Source organism: Nipponia nippon, unplaced genomic scaffold (genome assembly GCF_047370975.1).
Source record: "Nipponia nippon isolate SJK-2023a ecotype South Korea unplaced genomic scaffold, ASM4737097v1 scaffold_1, whole genome shotgun sequence".
Classification (NCBI taxonomy): domain Eukaryota; kingdom Metazoa; phylum Chordata; class Aves; order Pelecaniformes; family Threskiornithidae; genus Nipponia; species Nipponia nippon.
The window spans coordinates 115,052,158-115,074,789 of NW_028262290.1; the positions used below are offsets into that span (position 1 = coordinate 115,052,158).

Here is a 22,632-nt window from a genome sequence, read left to right on the forward strand (position 1 = left end):
ACCTCCTCCTTTCAGTGCAGAGAAGGGACTACTTCTGGGGAATATATCGTGACATGAAGGAGGTTACTGCACCCAATCATTCTAATTTGTTGGAGGAGATAAAAGTCATACAAAAGACAGCCTGAGAGGGGTTTCTATTCGAGACGGCTGCAGGAATAAACGTACAGGAAGAAGCCAAATGGATCCAAGGGAATAAATCATGCTGGGTAATTATCCAGGCAGCTACTGACTTTGTCTTAAGTTATTCTTAGCCACAGCAACCTAAGGACTCTCCATTCCATATAGTGAATGACTGAGTTTCACCTGCTCTGGGAAAAAAAAATAAACTGACTCACTAAAGTCACTCTGACACATAGATTGCTCATGCCTGCAAAGGTAATGTCCCGAACAAGTCCTTCCCATTTGCTGGTGGAACAGAGACGGCCTAAACTTCAGGCCAAACCTCTCAGTTAAGACAGCCACAGACTTGGCCTGGTGATAAAGTTATGTCCAGAGACAACAAGGGGACTTACAAAAGACTGTAACATGCAAGACAGTCACTAACTGTATGTTCTTCATTTTCCAAATGCTTGTCTTGATACACTCAGCTCTGCAGACAGTAACTCACACAGGTGTAACAGAAACCACCCATTGCGGAAAGCAGAAAACATTCTGCAAAATAAAATCCTGAGCATCTTTCCTTAGCCAGAAAAATCAAGGGGAAAAAAAACCCTTCTCTTAATCTCTAAATGGGCAACACTATTCCTAGGCTTCAGCTAATGAACTGTTCAAAGAAACCATGAGAAGCACCACAGAAGAACCTATGAGAAAGCTAAATAGTTTTTCTCTTCAGAGTGCTACTTGGATACTGTGCTGTGAAACAACGGATTTTTGAAGAATAAGATGGAAAGATAAAACAAAGTAGCTGCTCATCTAGGACATCAAGAAGAGGAAAAAAAGAAGTCTGGAAGAAATCTCAGAAGCTCATCAGGTCTACGTTCTGCCTAAGACATGCTTTAGTTACTCTGAACTATTTTTTTAAGAGTCTTTCAAGAGATCTCTACAAGACACATCCTCTGAACTATCTATTCTGGTGCTGCTTCTCCTCACATTAGAAAGTTTTTGTAACATCTAACAAATCAGCTATGCTGCCATCTAATTATTCATATCTACCTTCAGACTTCTTCAAGCCACCCGGTGTTTTTTTCTTTCTTTTTCCATATAGTCCTCATGCTTATTGTTTCCTGGATCCACCATTGTCAAATATAGTATATAGACCTTTTCATAAAGGATCAAGCTCCATCTTTAAACAAGTAACGAATTTTGTCCCCATCATTCCAATTAAAAATCTTTTCCATAAACCGATTGCCATCGCTGCCTTTTAGCTTACGTATGACTTCCTTCCTCTCAGCATTCAAGCACTTGGTATCTCCACAGCCTTCAGCCTGGTGGGCTAAACAAGCCAACTTTTTAAAGTCATCTCTTGTAAGACATCTCCCTCATCACTGCACAAGCCTCGCCCTCTGCACTCATCCTACATTCAATCAGTCCACAAGTCACTGCACAGGTAACTAAAATTACACAGTGTTCTAGATGATGTCTCAGAAATGCAGAAAATGGCCTTAACAGTTTAGCTGCTTGGAAAATATCTTTCCAGATATATCCTACCTGAACATTTAGGTTTTTTGTATCTACATTGCACAATTTCTCTTCTCTTTTCTCATAGATTAGATATTTGCCTCCAGAAGAAATACTTGCCAGTGGTCCTAAATGAACACCATTGCACTTTGTATCACTAAATAAAATTGCATTTCTATTTCTCTAATCCAAAGGGTCACCTAATTTGTGAATAACATGGTGATTCTTTCATTGATGCCTCCCAAATTTGTTTCATCAGAAGATTTCATCAGCATATGTTCACCCTTTTATGTCACCACTACTAATATTTTGAAAGTCAAGCCCATGCCTGCCTTTTGAAGAACATCCCACCATTCTCAATTTCCCTTTTAATTGTCACCTTTTATCAGACAGTTCCTTACTGACTTCATATCTCCTGTACTAACTCACATTTTATTTTGCTACACTAATAAATTCCAGTATGGCATGGCAGAATTATGAAATCACTTTCCATGTTGACTTTTTGCACTCTTACAAAGCATTTATATTCTACTGAAGAAAAGTCAAACAAAAAACCCCAGAAGTTCTACACACTGCAAACTTAAGAAAAACAGTTCTAGGATGAGATGATTCCCCCCCAACATTTCAACCTATTTAAGTTTCTTAGAATTTGGTCAGATTTGCCTCTGACTTTAAACAAAGACACTCACTATAACTTCTCAATGGCAGTTAGTGATGTTTAAAGAATTACAATGAAAATATACAGGATATCAGTTTCTTGAGTTGTATCTATTGCCTGCCTTGGTTATGGGAATTAAGGTTACTCAAATGCAAGAAAATTTTAAAAGCTTCACATACAATGAGCTCTACAAAACCAAATCATTTTAAAAGATCAGGAATTTTAGGACTGACTTTATCATTATCAATATATGTGGCTTTATCTTTTAAATATCTCTAACACTGAACTACATTATTATCTGAAAGTCTGGAAAACTCTACTTCTACTACAGGAATTGACAGGGATAAACATTGGTTGGGATGTCTCTGCCAAAAGAGATTTTAAAGGGGGTTGGGGGACAAGAAGAAATTCAGGCTATTTAATTTGCAGTTGACTCAGAAAATAATTCAATAGGGTGGAGTGTATCTTACATCTCTTAACTGGGTCATCTTTTGCTGTATTCATCAGCACTTTACTAAACCTCCTCAAGACTGTCTCATCCAAAAATCTCTTTGCCTATAATAAACTTCACATGGGTCATCACAACCATCTGGAAAGGCCTTGTGGTTTCTTGAACTGGATGTAGGTTTCTAACTATGTAGTTTTACAAATGATATTGTAAACTTCTGAAACCATGTCTGGACTTTGTCTCTTGTTGACATTACATTTGTAGTGAGGCAAATCTTTTTGATGTGGCAGACAGAAATGAAGAGAATTCTTGCATTTCACATGCAGAAAGAGAACAAGCAGTCCAGGAACAACTTGATGGCTAGACATCTCTCCCCCTTGGAAAGAATGTTTAATCAGTTCAAGAAATTAGCATCCTGACCAACACCACCAGTGGAATGAAGACAGCATTCAAAAGCAGCCTCCATTCTGCCTGGTTTCTTCTTGTGCCACACAGCCAAAATGGGGGAAAGAGAAACCTCCCATTATTCCGGCATAGATTGCTTTGCTAACGCATACCTCCACCTGCCCTTTATGAAAGCATCGAAGACACTTTAATGATGGATTGAAAAGAAGTAGATGGGGTGAAGGCGACCAGGCTAACTGGAGTCCAGCCAAGAGCACAGCTCACATGCGAGGCTGGAGATCACCAGTGAGATTTCACAACAGGTCCTGCTTCCTTCCCCAGCTCTGTGAGGAAGGTCAAACACCTTTTCAGCTGTGAGAAAAGTTGTACATGCACCTGTGCTCTTAGCTCAAAGTAAAACTTCTGTACAAGAGTAGAATAACACTCCTCACAGCTCACAACTAACATTTTTATTATTTTTACATTGCCTCATTATACCATTAGTGGGATAACCTGCCTCCCATTGGGACCCTTGCTATAGTGTTCCTTTCACAGCTCACTTTGCCATATTTCTTCTTATATCCCATTACGCTTTCGCCACATTTTCTTCATTGCTTTGATCCCAGTTCCCATTCCCTCCTAGACTTTGTTCCCCATCCCCTTGTGGAAGGCCAGTGGAATTAAATAGTAAACAGTGCTGCAGGTACCCTTGACAACTGTTGTAGTGTTTTCAGTAGGCTTCCCAATGAACAGCCCAAGTGAAAGTAATGAAGATAATGAATAAGTCCCTGCTGCACAGGCACAGTAAGAGAGTTCCTGCAAACTCAGACAAGACAGTAACATATTTTGATTCACACTGAGTGTTTTCCTCACAACCCCATCAGCTAAAACAAGCTGCTGCGGATAATTTCAGCTCTGCAGAATCAAAATATATCCTGTGGGACAAGCAACAGCATTGAAAGAACTAGTGCCAGCCTTTAGTCCTTGTTAAGCAGCAGAAAAACAGGATTGGAATTCAGGTCTGTGCGCTAGTCCCAGTTCAGCTTCTGTTGGATGCTCCGTTACATGCTCAGTTTTCCAGCTTTAAGAAAGCACGATCAGATTTTCAGAGGTGCTAGACACCTAGGTGCCAGTGATGGCTGTGGGAGCTGAAAGTCTTTAACATCTCATAAAACTAGAGTGAGCAGCAGATATCCAAAAGTGATCAAGTGATCAGCCTGAATTAGAGAACGATTGTTTTAAATTTGATCTCTTTGATTCTTCCATATGCCACAATCCCTGTATGTACAGCCCCCCCATGACTATAGCATACCCCATCATTCCCTCTGTTTGTCACCATTTCTTTCTTTGCCACCAGTTACTTTGCCTCCTCCTATGACAGTGACCCCCACCTCTGTTCTCATTCAGCACAAGCTGGAGGCTCTATATCCAGCCCATTTGTCTCTAAGCCAGGGCCTGTATTTTCTTTTAGTTCTGGCCTTAAGGGTACAAAGTCCTCTGCTCATCTCACCACAGGAGTTGCCAGTCTCAGAAGTTGGGATAGCAATGGTCTTCTATTTGCATGGGAACCGAGAATAGATTCATAGACAACAACAACAAAAAAACCCACGTTAAAGCCCTAATTTTACGATCATGCTTACAACCCAAAGTTCGTCCCTTCCTGTCTATTTACTTATGACTTCTTACAAATGCAACAGCACTGATAGAGCAGCAATTTTTCCTCGCTCATCAGTAATGAAAACAAATATCAGAACCCAGAAAGCCTCCTCCCAAAACCACAAGGGAACTGGGTAATGTTGAGCCCTATGCCATGGTGCTGAGCAGAGCGCTCAAACCGCACAGCGAGCTTCAGCTTGCACCAAAAATGTTTAAAACCACCCTGTCTATAACTGTGGCTACTGTACTATATTCGGTGTATATTTGCCAGGCCAACAGCAAAGTAATGAATCACATAAGATATGAAGCATACAATTTTACCTAAGGAGAAAAAATTGCATACTAACCTAAAGTAAACAATAAATCAAGATACTGATTGCAGTGTATGTGTGCATGCTGTGTTTCCAGAGGGGGAAAAATACACATTATTCATTAACATAAATGTATGCAACAGTTTAGCCAGATCGTGCTCTGTTCCCCAACACAGTTTCAGCCAAGACCAGAACTCCAACTGGTCTGATTAGGTCCGGGTAAGAGATTCTGCATCCCCGACTCACAGATAAAAGTAGTTCAAGCTACCAAAACACAAGGCCCTACAAGTAAATACCATAAAGTCCTACCTCAGATTTATTGAGCTTATCAGCCCACATTATTACTAACAGAATACAATGACTTTACAGGTCTGCCACAGATCCATTAGATAATGCCTGTTCATCCAAGATATCATTAAAAGTTAGATTTTAATTACGGCATGTCATGCAAGACTATGTGCTTCAACCTCAGATAGTTATTTCTTCCAATTAACCCTAACTTCTGATAAAGCAATCTCGTCAAGTTAACAAGATTTAAAAACAAACAAACAAAAAACACAAACAAAACCAAAATACCGCCACCACAGAAATTATGCTAATCCCTTGTAGCAAATAGCCAGAAGACCAAGTAAGAGAAGTGACTGATTATAGGATGTACCACAACAGATGCACTCACCCACTTTCAGTGTACCACCACACAAAAATACTCACAATAAATCCAAGTTTTTTATAGTCTCGAGTATACATAGATTTGCGTTTCTCAATACTGCCACTGCTGTTGTTAGGTTCAGATTCTGCATCAAATGCAATTCTTCGGAGTTCAAATATGATATCCCGCTGAGCCTATGTTAAAATAAGGTTAAAAAAAAAAAATCAGTTAAAATAACTTAACTCTTACTTTAATAACCAATACCACAAAGGCTGTTTCAAAACACTGCATTCCCTCCACTACCCAGCCTTTCTTGGTCTAAATTCCCTACTTCATACTCAGAGAGACAGTCAGCAAGAATGACTTTGTGGTTCCCATTTTCCAAAGTCCTCACATTTGTGGGGTTCACACACAGACGCTTAAGTGTTGACTTACAGAAGCTGGACTCGCGTTAGCAAGGCCACTAACTACATACTTAATTTTAACCACAGGCATGAAACCACAGAAGCCAAGAGATCACACACGTTTCAAATTAAGCTGGTGCTTAAGCATTTTGCTGGCTGAAATTAAAATGGCTCAGCACTCTGCATTCCTTTTGGTAACTGTACATTTTTGCTAGCACAGGAATGGGCAAGAGAGGAATTACTGCAGTTACACATCACTAGAAATGTCTCAAGACAGTGATAACGATCCTACCATCAATATTAACACCACTGTGTTAGTCACTCTCTGTGGAGATTTGCACCACGTAACTGCATGTACATTACTGAGAGCCAAACTTTCCTGCCTCAAACTTAAGAAACAGGAAGGGTAAAATCCAACAGCATGCTATTACTTATGGTTACAAGCATCTCACTCTCCCGCCTCCTCTTCTCCAAATTATCACCAAGTCTTAACACAACTCCCTCTTAAAAATGAAATCAGGTTCCTCCTTGTACAGGGGCTAAAAAAAGGCCACAAATAATAAAGAAACAAAACACATCTTCTCTATGGCTCATTGACTCTATATTTAAACTTGAATATCTTAGGGGAGTGTCTCTTCTTTCGCAATGAATAATATTAAAGCTGGTGTTTGGACACAGAGAGCAATAAACAAACGAACAACTACTATATAGGTTCCCAGTAACAAAAATGGGTTTTATTGTAACACAAATTAACTTCAACTCTACATGTCAGATAATTTTAATTTTCATTTAAACATTCATTTTAGCTGTACAGAAGTACTTTTAGGAAGGACCATACATCTCTGTTGCTTCTGAGAAGTACACAAACGCAACAAATGCTGGACCACTGCTTGGAGTTTTAGCTCAGGATGACATCAAATTCAGTTCATGGAACTACATGCTAAGGAGAAAGGCCTGGCCGTTTTGTTGTACTTTTGCACAAGGAATGCAATAGCCAGTACATCTTCTAACAACCAGAAAACATAATCCAACTTCAGAGAGAGAGAACGAATGAAGGAATTGTGTAAGCATTCCTAGCAGTGTCTTTTCATCCATAAAGAGCTTTAGGCAGAGCAATGAGCAGTTGTCCTCTTCCTGTTCTGACCAGATCGTGCCAGGTGCTTACCTGATCCTGTGGATCCATTTCTGTCATCATTCTGTCTTCCAGAAGGTTAAAGGTAAGTACTTGCAGAACATAAAGCTGGTGTGCCATTTCATTATTGATGGCCCTCTGTGCCCTGATAACATGCTGCAAAGAAAGAGAGACTCCGGTGAATGCCATCTTATCAGAAAATTACCTCAGGTGCACTCAGGTGTTTCCGTTTCTGTAAGGATGCGTTTGCTATGCAATAGTGTATGTACACTCCAGAAAAAAAGAAAAACAAACCAGTACTAATGGTACTGATTTAGGTACTACTATATAAGTAACTTTAAGGGACAAGACTTTACAATGACAATGCACCGAAGCTTTCTCCTTACGGCCACTAGATAGAGCCTGTGCACATGTTGAGAAGTGGCATAAAAACAAAAAAATCAGTACTGAGAAGTCACGTTGAAGAAAAATTAACTCCTTACCAAGAGCATTAGAGCTCTGTATAAAAATAAAAAGAGAGTATATTAAGAAAATATTTAAGAGAGTAGCTACCTGAACAGAAAAAGTATTCAGGCTGCAAACACAACCTGCAAATACAGTGATATAACAGGGCTACTGCTGCAGGAGTCAACACCACACCACAATCCTACCTCTACCAGACAACTCTGTTCTGTATGAGGAAAACTGCTTAGCATACAATGCGCCACATGTGCATAATTATCCCATTTAGAAAGCAGATACCAAATTGATAGACAATTTAAAAATCCCTGGTGTGCCAAAAAAACACCAAGTGGTTCTATATCGGAAACAAACCCAAGTCACTAAACACAGCAAAGCATACATAAGGAGAGAGAGTCATCAAGTAGCAGATGGATACAGCAACTGATATTGTACAGCTCCAGAGAATAAAAGAATCTGTCTGCCAAAAGGCACTAGAGTATTTTATGATAGTAAATGAACACCTAAGAATATTATCCATATGCTTATACCGAATTTATCATGAATAGAAGCAGTGTAAAAATATGCCTTCTGAAAAAAAATTCTGGTTTTTTGTATGCATCATTGAAATTATGACAGTGAATGAGAAAGAACAAGGGCCTTGCTTGGTTGTTGTTTGGTTTGTCTGACACTGCCTAGGTACCTCATAACAGAAAAGGAGCACTTTCCCTTGTTCCCTTGAAGATGTAATCTACTCTAAAGCCAAAGGCAAAATCCCTCTGATTTTCCATGACAGCAGATGCAAGTCTTTTATATTACATTCATTAACTTCACACTGAGCTATATTTCATGCTTCTTTTGTGCAAGTGGTGACAAATTGTGTGCAACTTTATATCAAGACAGAATAATCTGTAGAACCAAAAAACACAGAGGTTCGTTTTGCAAGATGGAAAGCCCTGTGCAGCTTACTCAGCTGTCATCAGCTCCAAACCTTAACACAGAGGACTTGCTATAAATTCCTCAGACAAACCCTCATCTGCACACTAAAGTTCACATTCTCCATGGGAAGAAAATGCTTGAGGTATTCTTCTTTTACTCATTATTATATTTTCCTGAAGAAACCACAATTTATTTCACTGGGAAAATACCCTTCCTGATAATCAGTTTTGAACCCATTCAACAACCAAACCTTTATCTTGTATATTACAGGCTTCAAAACATATTGAAATACAAGTGCAAATTAAAATATATTAAGATAAAACCTATGAACACCAAAACTGGAGTCACCTTTTCTGTCTGCTAGTGAAAAATAACTTTGAAAATTATATACTCACAGTTAAGATGATGGAGCGAAGCTGCTTTTGTGCCAAAATGTTTGCCATTTCCTGATTTAAGTTAAAAAAAAAAATTAGCTAGAAGCAGGTATTTTAGTGCCACACCTAGAAGAACACTGACTTAAAGTTTTAGTCTTAAGTTTCTGCAGTGTTATTTACAAATGAAATAAAGCAGCACATCAGCTATACGATTGTATGCATTATTTTGAGGGTCACAAACCCAAACTATGACAAAAGGGGCAAAGAAAGTGACAAGTGTGTCACAAGCTGAGGACTTTGGTGATCCAAAACCAGCAATGAAAGACCTCAGAAGAGACCTCTGAGGGTTAAACAGAGTATTTACACACACTTGTTCAAGCACAACCTTCCCCCCACAAACAACACAGAAGGAAGCACGGAATGGAAGCCAGCCAGGACTTTAAAAGACATCAAACAACATGCTTATTTACATTAATATTTTGGCTGTTTTAAAGTCAAGTGCTCTAACTTTCACTTAATAAATCAGCTTACAACTCGGTACTGTTTCATCATAGCAAATACTACTTCTCCCCTCTATTTTGGTAGCAACGTTGACATTGGTCCACTCTTTTGTCTTCTCTTTCTTAACTTCTCTTTCTAGACCTGTCTGAAGCCACTACCAAGGTGAATATGCTTTCACTTTCATTCTTAAGCAGCTGATCCCGGCTGTCCATGCCGCAAACCGTCCTACAATGCATACGAGGGAATATTTTATACTTACCAAGCACGAGAGTCTAATCTTAACCATACCTACAAGTCCATACCTCATTTTTAAGTTCCATGATCTTTTCCATTAATACAGAAATGCGTGTGTGTGTGTGTCGACATATGCTAGCATATGCAACGCATACCACTTATTGTAATTATCATCTTGTAATTCTTTTTAAATTCTTGTTTTCAAAATGTACTATTTAAGGATTTGGATAACACTGCACACTGCTATTTAGACACTGTTTACATGTACATAAAGGGGTAATGTTTGGAATTAGTAGATCACTGATTGGAAATAGAGCTCATGTATCACAGCCTTACATAATACAGCACAACATATCACATCAACGCTGACACATGCTTAAGGACATTCTTAGGATGCACTGTGATTCTGTGCAGTTGGCGCCATATCAAAAATATTGTTCACATTCAGGAGAAACAAATTTTAAAAAACTCCTGCTGATCTTTGAGAGTTGAAGAGTAATACAGAGTACATACTGGTTACTTTTCTATAACAAACAAGAAACTAGGAAAGAGGAAAACTGAGACTATTGCATAAAACGTACAAAGAGTTGGATTGCTGAAACATGGCTGCAGAAACGATGTAAATAAAGCAAGCGTTAGGGTGAGAACTTGCTTGCAAAAAGGAAGTAATTCTCATTTCGAGACAGGAGGCAGTCATGGATGTTGACTCTTTTCTTTATACCAGATAAAGGGTGCTGCAACAGAACACGGGAACGAGAAGGACGGAAGAAGGGACTAAAGACAAGAGAAACTCCGCTTTAGTTTTTAAGTCTTTTCCAGCTGAGCAGGTTTCAATTGCACATAACAGCAAAGGAATGAATGATACAGATGCTTCCATCTCTTTTTGGAAATGCACAACTGAGCTGCAGGGGGAGTGCCAGGCACACGATATACTTCATGTTACAGGGAACAGACTGGCTGCTACGGGAAACAGACTGGCTGGTTTTGCCAAATTATATCCACTGCCAAAAGATGGACAGGTAAAGAATATGAGGTAAGTCTTTTCTGCATTCAAGGTAAAAAAATGGGAATTCTTTTATTTTACTTTTTGGAGAAGATTAACAAATTGTCACTTCTTTCTTATACCTGTAATTTAAAAAGCCTTTATTGGGATGTTGTTTTTTGTCACTGAACCAAAAACTGATAGGAGCAACAAGCATTCACAAAACCAATTACTGCAACAAAATCAACTTTGTCTCCAAGAAGGCTATATGGCTATTAGCAGCTGATGAGCTGCCTCTTCTAAAATAAGTATTGTAGTAACAGATGAGAACAAGAATTTTTTCACAAAATTTGCCATCTCATTTCCCATAGCAACACATCTCTCTAAAAATGCAGACAATTGCCAACAAAAGTGTTTCAAACATTCACAGTATCATTCCAATGTTCAAATTCACAGCTCTCTTCTGATAAAGATTTTTTTTTTTTTTTTCAAATAACCTAGGTTTCTCTAGATGATTTGGTCCTTGACAGTGGCAGAGGAAGCAAAACAACAAGGGAGTCCTCATTAAAAAAGAAAAGCCATGACCCTCTTGGCTTTTTGCACTACAGAAATAGAAAAGGAAAAAAAAAAAAAAAAAGGAGGGGAAGGAATTCAGATACCAGCACCAATTTATATCCTTTCTTTAATTGCAGTGCAGTCATCCACATCATGCCAGTCCCTGTAAGATGGCAGCAGGGAGGGTACCAAAGCTCCTAGAGTCATATGGGGTTTGGTGTAGTTTCTCACTCCTAACCAAATTAGTGGTGAGTGCTTGTCCTGATTTCAGCTGGGATACAGTTAATTTCCTTCCTAGGAGCTGGTATCATGCTGTGTTTTGGACTTAGGATGAGAATAATGTTGATAACACACTGATGTTTTAGTCGTTGCTGAGCATTGCTTACACTTTTCAGCTTCTCATACTGCCCTGCCAGCAAGGAGGCTGGAGATGCACAAGAAGCTGGGAGGGGACACAGCCAGGACAGCTGACCCCAACTGGCCAAAGGGCTATGCCATACCATATGACGTCACGCTGAACAAAAACTGGGGAGGCTGGCTGGGGCGGGGACAGGGCCACTGCTCAGTAACCGGCTGGGCATCGGTCAGCGGTTGGTGAGCAATTCATTGTGCATCATTTGTTTTGTATATTCTTTTATCATTATTATAATTTTCCCTTCCTTTTCTGTCCTATTAAATTGTCTTTGTCTCAACCCATGAGTTTTACCTTGTTTTCTGATTCTCTCCCCCATCCCACTGGTGGGGGGAGTGAGCAAATGGTTGTGTGGTGTTTAGCTGCCCGCCAGGTTAAACCACAACAGTGCTGAACCTTAACTTTTGAGGACCTATAGTCAGATAATTACATGAGACTGCATCACCTAAGTTTGCTGTCTTAGAAAGACAGAATTCAATAAACAATATCAGTTATCCCTATCTTGAAGCTAATGGACACCTACCTTCTTCGATGTATGGTTTACTAATTAACCACAAGACAGATATAAGGAGAAACCTAACAGATTCTGAACACTTCTTATAGGTTATTAAAGGCTGAAGGAAATTTTCTGTAAGTGTCATAGTTATTAGCCTTCAAGTCAAATCAGGTCTTTATGTTCTAATGGTCATAAACTCCGTGACTAACGATTTTGTGTCACAGCAGGTACTACAGGCGAAGTGAAGTCTGCATGGTCTACTGCCATCCTCACTAGATGGTTACGCTGTGAGTGAAATGCAGTTTCACTTGCTGGGAAGACCCTGTGGTACTGTCATCTTCAGAAACACATGCCCACTGATTACTACTAAGGTCTTATCTACATCTGACATTGTCTCTCAACTTCAAATATAACTAAAGCATACTTTTCACAAAAACAAAGCAGTAGCAACTATTTACAAATGTAAAAAGTGAAATATTTATTTTTCTTACAAGGACCTATCATAGATTTGGGTCAAAACTGAAAGAAACTTTTTATTCCAATTTTTGTTCATTAGGTGCCTTCTTCCCTTAATAACTGAAGGCTGTATTGGAGGAAGAAGGAAAAAAGGAATGGGGGGAAAAAAGGCCTTTTTTGAAATTAAACCATGGTTTTACTTTCCTCTGTGTAAGTTTAAAAATATTTTTGAAGCAAAAAAGAAAAATTATCCATTAGGGCTTTGATGTTTGTTTAAACAATCTCCAGCATTTTAAAATGTAAATAAATCTAAAGAAAGTCCTTGTCAGAACTGGTCAGCAGCTCTCAATGAACTTGTTCTGGACACTAACAGTATGTCACCAAAAGAATTATCACCACTGTTCCTGGTGACAGAAACGTTAAATAAATAAATGACTAAATCTGTTTTGACGCAGGCTAATGACTTGATAAACATGGGTAACACTTCTCTGTTTCATAACACATTGCATTCCATCCTCATTTAACAGCAACTAGCATCTTGAAGTATTTCCTTTTGAGACTTCTGATCTCTGGCACTAAAGTTAACTTAAAATAGTATACTGTAAAAGTCATTAAATGCTTACATGACAAGATATTTCCATTTTCAAAAGGAATGCAATTTTTATTAAAAAATCGGGGTGGGGGGAACAGTTTACCAAAAAATAGCATGGGTTTTACAAGCCGTGCTGGCAAGGAGTTCAGTACAATAAATACTACAGCCAGCCACAGTCAATATGGTTCATGTGAGGTTACAGGGAACTAAAAAAGCACAGAAGAATGCTTAATCCCTACTAATAATGGTGCAAGATGGAGGTAGCTCCATTAAAATGAATGATATTATAACAGCATGAAACAACAGAACAATCTTCAGTTTGAAATAACTGCAGGAAAAGTGTGACTGGGACAACTGCAGGTATGAATATGACACACTTTTCCTACAAATATGTAGATAGACAACAAGACCCAACAACTTACCTGCCTCTTGTCATCCGGTGCTTTAAGGAAAAGTGCATTTATTACTGCTATGGTATATGTCTGGATTTCTTGGTCTGTCCTGTTTGGAACAAAATTATCAACACAACAAAAGAACGTGAATACATACAAGCTGTAGAAACTGATTTTCCAGTTGCATTACTGCAGGTAGAAGTGGAGGGGTTGTTTGCACTTAATTTTAACCATGTAAAGTTAGGCAATCAGTCCAAGTTGGTCATGACCAGGTTGTCTCTATTATTAAGAGAGACAAGATGTTCCAGAGAGAGACTCAGCATTCAAGAAGGTGGAATGAATCACACCCTTGAAGTGCCATTGACCCTCCACACATCATATCAGGAGCCTAGACAATCAGCTTCTGACAGATGCCCAACAGCTAGAGGTAGGAAGAGGAATCTTCCCTAAAGGGTTCTGGAGATGAACCTGATGGTATAAAAAGCTTTTCAAGTAAGTGGAAAATTTCCCAGCTGGGAGGCAAGCATAACTATGGTTCACAATACATTACCCTATGCTACAAGAGGCAGTTTACATCCATTTAACCACTGCGCATTACTGTTTAAGGAAAAGCCTCTCCCTTTTCAAATATAGCTTCAGCAGAAGTTGACCAATTTTTGTCTTACACACTTCCCAGAGGCTGGCAAGCAAAACAACCCCATCTGTATGCTAATGGCGTTAAGCATTTTATTACTATGGGATGCTCTTCCCTTCATTCCCCACTTCCAACTACACAGGCAGCTTAGTGCGGAAAAAAAAGAAAAAAAGAAAAAAAAAAACAACAAAAAAACAATGATCAAGCAGCTCCAGAAAGCTGGTTACCAGTCATCCAGCCACTTAGAGTGGATGGAGGAGTCACACAGGGGGTTGCCAGTCTTTATACCACTCTTTCCAAATGCTGTGCTCATTTGGGGAAAAAAATAATCCACCTTATCTGGTGGCAGTTGAAGACACTCACCCCTGCAGATGTGGGATTAGCTGCCCAATTGTGATCTCTTGTGCCACCTTCTGGTACAGGTCATGGCTATTGAGCACCATTGATTCCAGGATTGCTAGTGACCGTTGCAAGATCGAGATGTCCGAGGCAAATTTGTTCACATAGCTTGCTATCTACAAAATCAAACATTCAGAGAATTTACATTTTGTCATGAAAACAGGGAAAGGGAAGAAAGAAAACTGTGGACGTTGCTCAGAAATGTATTAGAATAAAAGTAGTCTTGTCCACATCCCAGGTATCAGTGAATACCTGAAAGCAATCAACCAGGCACTGCAGATACCTTCAAAGGACACAATGGCGCAGATTCTTCAGCTGGCACAAATCACCATAGATTTATGTCAATATTCATACCACCAAAATATATGCTTCAACATTACATTCTGAACACGATAAATCAACATTAAAGAACTATAACGGTTATATTTTTTGTGAGGAAAACTTTGGAAAGGACAAGAGGAATACTTCTCATTCTCTCCAGCAGAAATCTGTGCAGCCAGTTTTCTCTAAACAAATATCTAGGCTCAAGACAACTGTTTCAAAAGAGAAATTTACATCTAGCTCTCTGGCAAAACATGCTCTAGCAAAATACGTTTGGTTTTTTTTCCCCCTTGCCGTTACCAACATCACTGAAAGCTCTCTCCAGGTTGCAAATTAAAATTCTCTTGATCTTTTATCGGCACAACTGGTTCCATGGTTCTGTCTAGAGTCCATTCTTGCTAAGTGTTCATGCATTAATAACCTTCACTTTTACTGCAAGCTGCCACAAATAAATGGCACGTTAATCAAAGCCAGGTCTGACCGCTGCTTTTTTGCAGTGTGGCAATGGCATGCTGCACACTCATCCGCAGAGTCAACACAGCTGTGCAGTAAGATGTGGCAATCTGCGTTCTTCCGCATGCTGCCCAGTCCTTGGACCTGGCTTCCCGGGAAGAAGCTTGCCTTCTGCTGACGCAGGAAGCGGGAACTGCCGGGGTTTCCTTGAATGCACCAATACCAGCACAGTCAAGCTGAAAGGTACCCGAGGAAGCACAGACAGACAGAAGAAACGTCATTTGACCACAGTTATTTGCTCTTGACAGCCAAGTAACAGACTACAGTGGCCCTGTCTCAAGTTTGATGCGTTCCTTCCAGAAAACTTCAAGTCCACGTGGTTCTTCAGTACTCATGCTACAAGCCACTAATGTGATTATACTGCTTCTGATTCTGGATGTTTCCTTAGACTTTGGCATCATTTTCCTTTTGCAAGAAGAAAGGCATGCCGTATGCTTGGAAAAGCTGCCTAGCTGCTTGTAAAATTCACAGTTAAATATCGACATGTGGACAATGACATTGTTTTGCACTTGTGACACTTTGAGTAGTGCTGAAGGAGCAAAATACCCTTTCTGCAACTTTGGCTGGAGAGGACGACGAAAGAGGGACAGATTTTTCTTCTTCTAATCTACCGCAGTGCTGCTGTTTGCTCTGCTACTTGGTTTGCATTACCACAACAGGAACATTCCATGGTGAATATAACTCAGTTCAGGAAATACACATTGACTTTACAGAAAATAAAGAACCAACCCATGCATGCATAGAGAATAGGAGCAGAGAAGCAACTCAATTAGCCTTTTTCTACTCTGGGCATTCAATATCTCCTGCCTGCAAGTCCTGAGCCCAAGTAATATTTACGTTAGTATATGATGCACATGGTGGTGTTTAAAGCAACAAGCTGCATCTCAGAAGCACTGTACTACCCTACCTCTCTTAACGGTAAACCAGTTGTTTTCTGATGCACTGCAGCCAGAGCTGCCAGATGTCCCAAAGGCCCACAATACAGACAGTGTATGCACAGAGCAACTCTGCACCGCTCACACAATAAACCAAATGCGCTCTGGATGCCTCACAGTCATCAGGCATCCATGGGTCAGTTGTGCAGCAGGAATACAGTATGTCCAGACTGTGTCCCAACTTGTCAGACTGCTGTCACCATCCTCTTTAGAAGCCCTGACAGGTATGAATTATTCTTGGTGCAGCAGCTCTTTCTCATGATATTTCAAGTGGCAGTGTAAATGCTTCACTGGGATATAACATATTCATATCGGGGGCCTGCAGAAATGTAACAGTATAGGTAACTGAAACCTCAGTCAAGGAAAGGCTGCCTTAGACATATTATTCTTCTGACCCTGGACCATAACGTCTTTTAATCATAATCACAAACCCAAGGTATGAAGCTGGCTTGTGTGTTTAAAAAGCTATGACATTATCACACTGAACACACATGCAAAACATCTGCTAGGTAACATGCATGTCAAGCTATGTATATTCATAACCACCTTGCTGAAGCATGAAGTCTGGCCAGAAACAATAGGCTTGTCTACCCTGATAAATAAGGTATGCCAGTTCCAGAGGGAGCAAAATTAGATTAAAAAGAAATTCTACTACCATACTTTAAGTTCTGAATGTGGAAAAAAAGACCCTTCTTGAAAAGAGACAAGAATCAATAAAAGTTCAAATTTGTGTTATTTGCTGTTCTCTGCTTATTGAGCACCACGCACAGGGAGGGCTTTCAACATCCAAAAATAATCTTGCACTCATTTATCAAAAATTCTGATGATAAAAATAATGCAAGCTCACAGAAATACAACCTCTCCTCCAGAAATAAGCAACTTCATTGCTTTGCACTTTCACATGAAAACCTGCCACATGGGTGTGTCTCATTAAGGATAAAACTATTTGTTCAGCAAAATACCTGTAACCTTTCGGGACATATATAGCCACGTACAAAAGAAATGCCTCGGTGCTTAACTTCCTATCAACTTCAAGGGAAATTAGGAATCAGAATGCCTTTACACGTTCAGCCCCAGTGCTCTGATGAAACAGGTGCTAAACATGTAAAGTGAGGGTAGATGAGAAACCTACAGCACACTAAACTACAACATCTCAGTTCTCTTCCTGTTTCAGCATCACTTAAGCACAGGAAAGAATTCAAAATTTAAAAAACAAGAATTAAAAGAAAAAAAAACCCAAACAAAATAAACTGCGCCACCAACAAAAACCACACAGGGAAAGAACAGTGAAGTAATCCTGCCTGGAACCTTTTGATGTCAGAAATGTACAGAAAAATCTAACAAAGTTTTGTCTCTGTTAAGTCCTAATGCATGGTAAAATTTTAAAGTGTGCATCTCATTTTCAAGTAAGAAACTAGAGTTGCACTTGACTACAGAAAAACCAACTGGCAGTTGTGAGACACAGAGACACTTTCCCTGCTGCCACCCCCTTTTCCTGCACAGTACATTTTAGAAGGCAGAGTAAACAATTCATCAAGGTTAAGACTCTGCATCGCACAGTTATGAAACAGCAATTATAGAAATAATTCTAAGAGATATTTTTAACTATCTCAACCAATACTACAAACTTTATTTCTCCTCTTGTAGGAACTAAAGATGGGAGTACCAGATTTGTATAGTGTATTTTGATATCCAATTCCCATGACATTTTCTAAGAACTGGGCATCCAAATCCTTTAGGCAACCATGGAAGCTGGAAATAAACTTTGTCATAAGCACGAAAAAAGTCTTGCGAGAACCTTGCATATCATAAGGAAGTTTTATCAAATCATGCTATTTTCCCTTAAGGTAAGGAACAAAGCTCTCCTTGAAAGTGTCAATTCTTATTTGCAGCAGCTGGAACAGCAGGCTTTATGTACCCAAAGGATGGGAGGGAGACTGCATCCAACACCAAGCAGTTAGTCATCGGAAGCAGTTAAAGGTTCCCCTTGAGGTCTCCAACTTCTACATTTTAAGTCAGAAAACTATTCAAGAAAATAGTTCAGATTAATTCCGCCCCATTCTAGTTTGGCTTCCATTTAACAGGAAAGACAGTTTCAAAGGGCAGAAGCACTTGAAGTAGGATTGCAAAGTTCCCCCTCAGCTAGCAGAAACTTATCAGCTCCTTTATCCATTCTGTCAACCACTTGAGCTAGCCCATCAGCAACCTCAAGCGGCCTGTCAAAAAGCCAAGGTCACAGAAGCAAGTGAGAATAAAGCTGCAGACAGGCACCAGAGGGACATGGTCCAACGGTGCTCCTTTAGGTTTGCCCCTTGCCCACAGAACCCCTCTGAGGGCTCTGCTGTTCTGGCTCCAGCCGCGTAGCAGGTCAGGACACACCTGTGCCTCCTTCCTCTCTTTCTGTCATTCTTTGTCCTTCTCTTTCTCTTCTAATTGTCCTATTCTTCTCCTTGGTCCCTTTCTTGGCCACCAGTTCACTTTTGATTTTTACCAGCCAGTTTTGGTTCTTACAGGTACTTCATGAGAATGCTTTTGTTTGTGTCTTTTGTTTTGTTTTTTAAATTGGGTCACTGTCCAGGGAAACCTATGGAAGTGCCAGGCAGAAGAGATGAGCCATTAACAGTGGTGAACACAACACTTTCTTCTGTAGTTACTATACAACCCACAGGGCAAAAGATGTTGATATGTTTAGACACAGACAATCATTTTTGAGTCACTAACAAAGTAGATTGATCTATTTCAGCAAACTTCTTCATACTTCTTAGTAGGCTCCCCTAGCAAATAAGGCATTCTGGGCTTGACTTTGTCTCTCATGAAGTCAGTTAAAAAACAGTTGTACTATTTTCTTTCCCATGAAAAGATAACAATAATCATCATCAGAATCTATCTAGACTGTGAGACTGGAAAAAAGAAAAAAAAAAAAAAAAGAGTCCAAAAACCAGATCAATTATACTGATTTTTCTTACAAATAGCATCCATCATTTTTAATGACCAAAACTGAGCTTTAATATCTAATGCTCTTTTCATAATTGATTCTTCTTTCATTTTTGGCAACAAAAGTAAATTTGTACTTTCCTTTAGTGGTAGCAATTTTCTAACCAAATTTAAATTAAAAGCCTTTGCTCTGACACACTGTGTTAAAATGAAGAGATCTTTGCCACAGGTTATATTCATTCCATTACTGGTTCTGATATCATTTTAGTGAAGTAACTCTGGTATCTTTTGAACCTGTACAAATGCACTTTAACTTAAGATAAGTTCTGAGTTCAATCTGGTTTGAAAATTCCTTGTAAAGAGGTGTAGGATTTCTTTTTTTTCCACAGTAGATGAAAAGGGTTAAATCAGTAACAAAAACTTTTTTCTGAAGTCTGTTAAACCTCTGTACTTAATGAGTACTCCCATGTTTCTGCTGCTTTTGTGCATCTCCTACATGTAAGAAAAAAAAATGTTGCAAATCGTGAAAAGATCTGTTTCAAAACCACAGACCTCAGCTGCAAGATTCAGGGGAGCCAGAGTTCAACTTGATAAACTCAGTACATATCAGCTTAATTTCAATTTGTAAACCAACTCATTTCTCTTCCTCCCATACCCCCAGAGGAAACATTTCAATGCTGTTTTTGTTTCAAGAAATATGGTATTACTCATTTGAATTTACATTAAATCAAAATACTGATTTTTGCTTTAACTGCATGGTATCTGCACAGGGAAGTCACACTGTAACTGAGCAAGCAATTTCTTGTGTAATAAGCCTAAGACAGCGTTGATCCCATTTCACTCCCATTGATGTCTGTAGAAGTTGGGCCAGATCCTGCAACTACAAATACCTGTAGTTTGAAACAGCACTTTAATGCCACTTTCATGTACCTTTTTGACCAATGACCTAAACAATATACCTGGGGGGGGGAACAAACCACAACTCACCTCAAAAATTTAAACTGATATAGAACAGATAGCATTGATTACAAATTTACCTTTTTAATGAATGCCACAGAGAATGTATCCCACGATACAATCCCATGATCCATCAGCTCAACAAATGCAGTCAGTGTAAAGGACAACATGTCTCCAAAGCTGCAAGAGACAGGAGTCATGACAACATTTACCAGTGATGCAGCAGGGCAACGACTGAGGGAATAAAGCAGGAGGAAGCTTTCAGAAAGGCAGGAAAATGAAGCCAATTAGGGACTAAGAGGTAGCAGAAGAGCAAGAGAGGCCGTGCAACAGATAGTCTCCAAAACAATTTAGCATGGACATCAAGAACAGTCACCTGGAGGAAAGTAATTTTGTAAGAGAAGAACTAATCCCCAGGAGAACACCACATGCAATGCTCAAGAAAATCAGATAGTCCAAATTAAACTTCTCTTTTAAAATCAGAGTTTTAGATCTAACAGAAGAAAAGAAGTGAGCTTTTTCTTAGCAACTTATAAAAATGCTCCTAATTGAAGGTCATACAGAGGTGCCACATTTTGGTACCTCTGCATCAAGCAGATTGGCAGAAAGCCAGTGGATTGTTTGTTCCTTCTCTTACAAGGAAGCAAATATATTTTTAAAATGCACCAGAAGAGACTATACATTGAGCAGCAATCTTCCAATAGTTAATGCCTCGATTTCTTTCTCTGAACCTGAAGACGCATTTCCTTTTGTTTATCTATGGGCAACCATGACAAGCGAATTGCAAAGTTCCCATCGTTGACCCAGGCATGCAGCTCAAATTGTCAAGTGTTTGCAGGCAACTACACTGCATTTTACACCTGAAAACTTGCACCTGTAAATTTGAGATTCAGTGCATGAACTCAACTAAATTCAAAACAGGTTTAAACTCAGCATAAAGAATATGCTCTAACCGGGCTAGCTGCACAGGAATTTTCCACGTTAAAAACCAGCTTTTAAAGATTAGCTTCATTTCTATATATAGTCAGGGGACCAAACAGTCAGCAACCATAATGATTTCAATGAAACCATTCAATGAGGCCATTCAACTCGATACAAGCAGCAGTGCACAGAGCCTGAAATGAAGCAACATATTACCTTTAAGGGCATGCCAAACTGCCTGCAAGGTACTCTGCCACTAAGCCATTAACAAGCATAAGCATACAATCAATCTAAACAGCATGAATAGTCCCACTGATTTGAATGCAACAGCTTACCTAATAAAAAGATAAAATTAAAAAGACTGTCAGATTGGAACTACAATGCTCAGTATGTTCAAAACCCGAGTCTAACACTACAGCCATAGTTAAGCAATGTAATTGGTAATCCTTACTGTGTGATTTGTTCCCCTACTATCCCGCACCAACCCAACACAAATAAGTGAACATCCATTCAGATGGAAGACATGTACTGCAGTACAGAGGAATAAGGCAGAAAATCAGTTTCAGTGTAGCAACTCCAATAGCCAGTTTACTGGATTTGATATAATCTGCCATTTAGGGATTTCTGATGGTGAGATGCAGCCTTTAGCAGCCCCTTCATTTAAGACAGGAGCTCTTGTTCATCAAAACTCCACAGATGCCCTCTACTAAAAATAAATTTGCCGTTCTTGACATTTTGTGAGGAAAACCAAAAAAACCCAAAATACACCTTTCTCTTCCACAGTAAGTAAGGGTATTCACAGTGGCTTTGATAATTTATGACAAAATGAAAAAACTACACCAAAGAGCAAACAAGAAAAATACAGTGTCTTTAAAAAATCCACTGTAATTCTGCAAGGAATATTTTGTTCAGCAAATACATTATCTGGAAGTTTTGGGGTTTGTTTTGGGGGGGGTAGGAGGGTTGCTTTTGTTTGCTTGGGTTTTTTTAATATTGCAAATCTTTTAAGAATTAAATTAGATTTAAAATGCCATCATTCGCATTCCAAATAACCATGGATTTCATAACAAGACAACAATAACACTCTGTAGGAAATTTAATCAGCTCCAGTCCTGTCATTTTCCTCAATCCATTCCTTTTGCATAAAATGGTTATTTTTGAATCCACAAATAAAACAGCACCCATAGTAAAGGCTTCCTTCTAAAAACTCGTACCAAACTCTCATGCATGTTCATGACAGAATACTTTAAAAATATATGGAATTCTGGTATTTTAAGAAGCCAGACTAAATTAGATCCAAATAAAGAGAAAAAAAAATTACAAAAAGATAGGTCATATAGGTTGAAATGTAGATAAAAATATCTCTCCCAGCATTAAACTAAGCAGAT

The 22,632-nt window shown here is 39.1% G+C and overlaps 1 protein-coding gene across 2 annotated transcripts in view; it reads right to left on the reverse strand.

Moving 5' to 3' along the window:
* The window catches only part of ELMO1 (engulfment and cell motility 1), a 313,327-nt gene that overhangs the window by 185,482 nt on the left and 105,213 nt on the right, over nucleotides 1-22,632 (reverse strand). For both annotated transcript variants that reach the window (XM_087767900.1, XM_087767891.1), the window contains exons 9-14: nucleotides 20,404-20,503; nucleotides 14,628-14,779; nucleotides 13,661-13,739; nucleotides 9,032-9,082; nucleotides 7,293-7,415; nucleotides 5,786-5,917 (exon numbers count right to left, since the gene is read on the reverse strand). In XM_087767900.1, coding sequence (XP_087624026.1) covers nucleotides 5,786-5,917; nucleotides 7,293-7,415; nucleotides 9,032-9,082; nucleotides 13,661-13,739; nucleotides 14,628-14,779; nucleotides 20,404-20,503 — 637 coding nt within the window. The remainder of the gene's footprint in view (nucleotides 1-5,785; nucleotides 5,918-7,292; nucleotides 7,416-9,031; nucleotides 9,083-13,660; nucleotides 13,740-14,627; nucleotides 14,780-20,403; nucleotides 20,504-22,632) is intronic.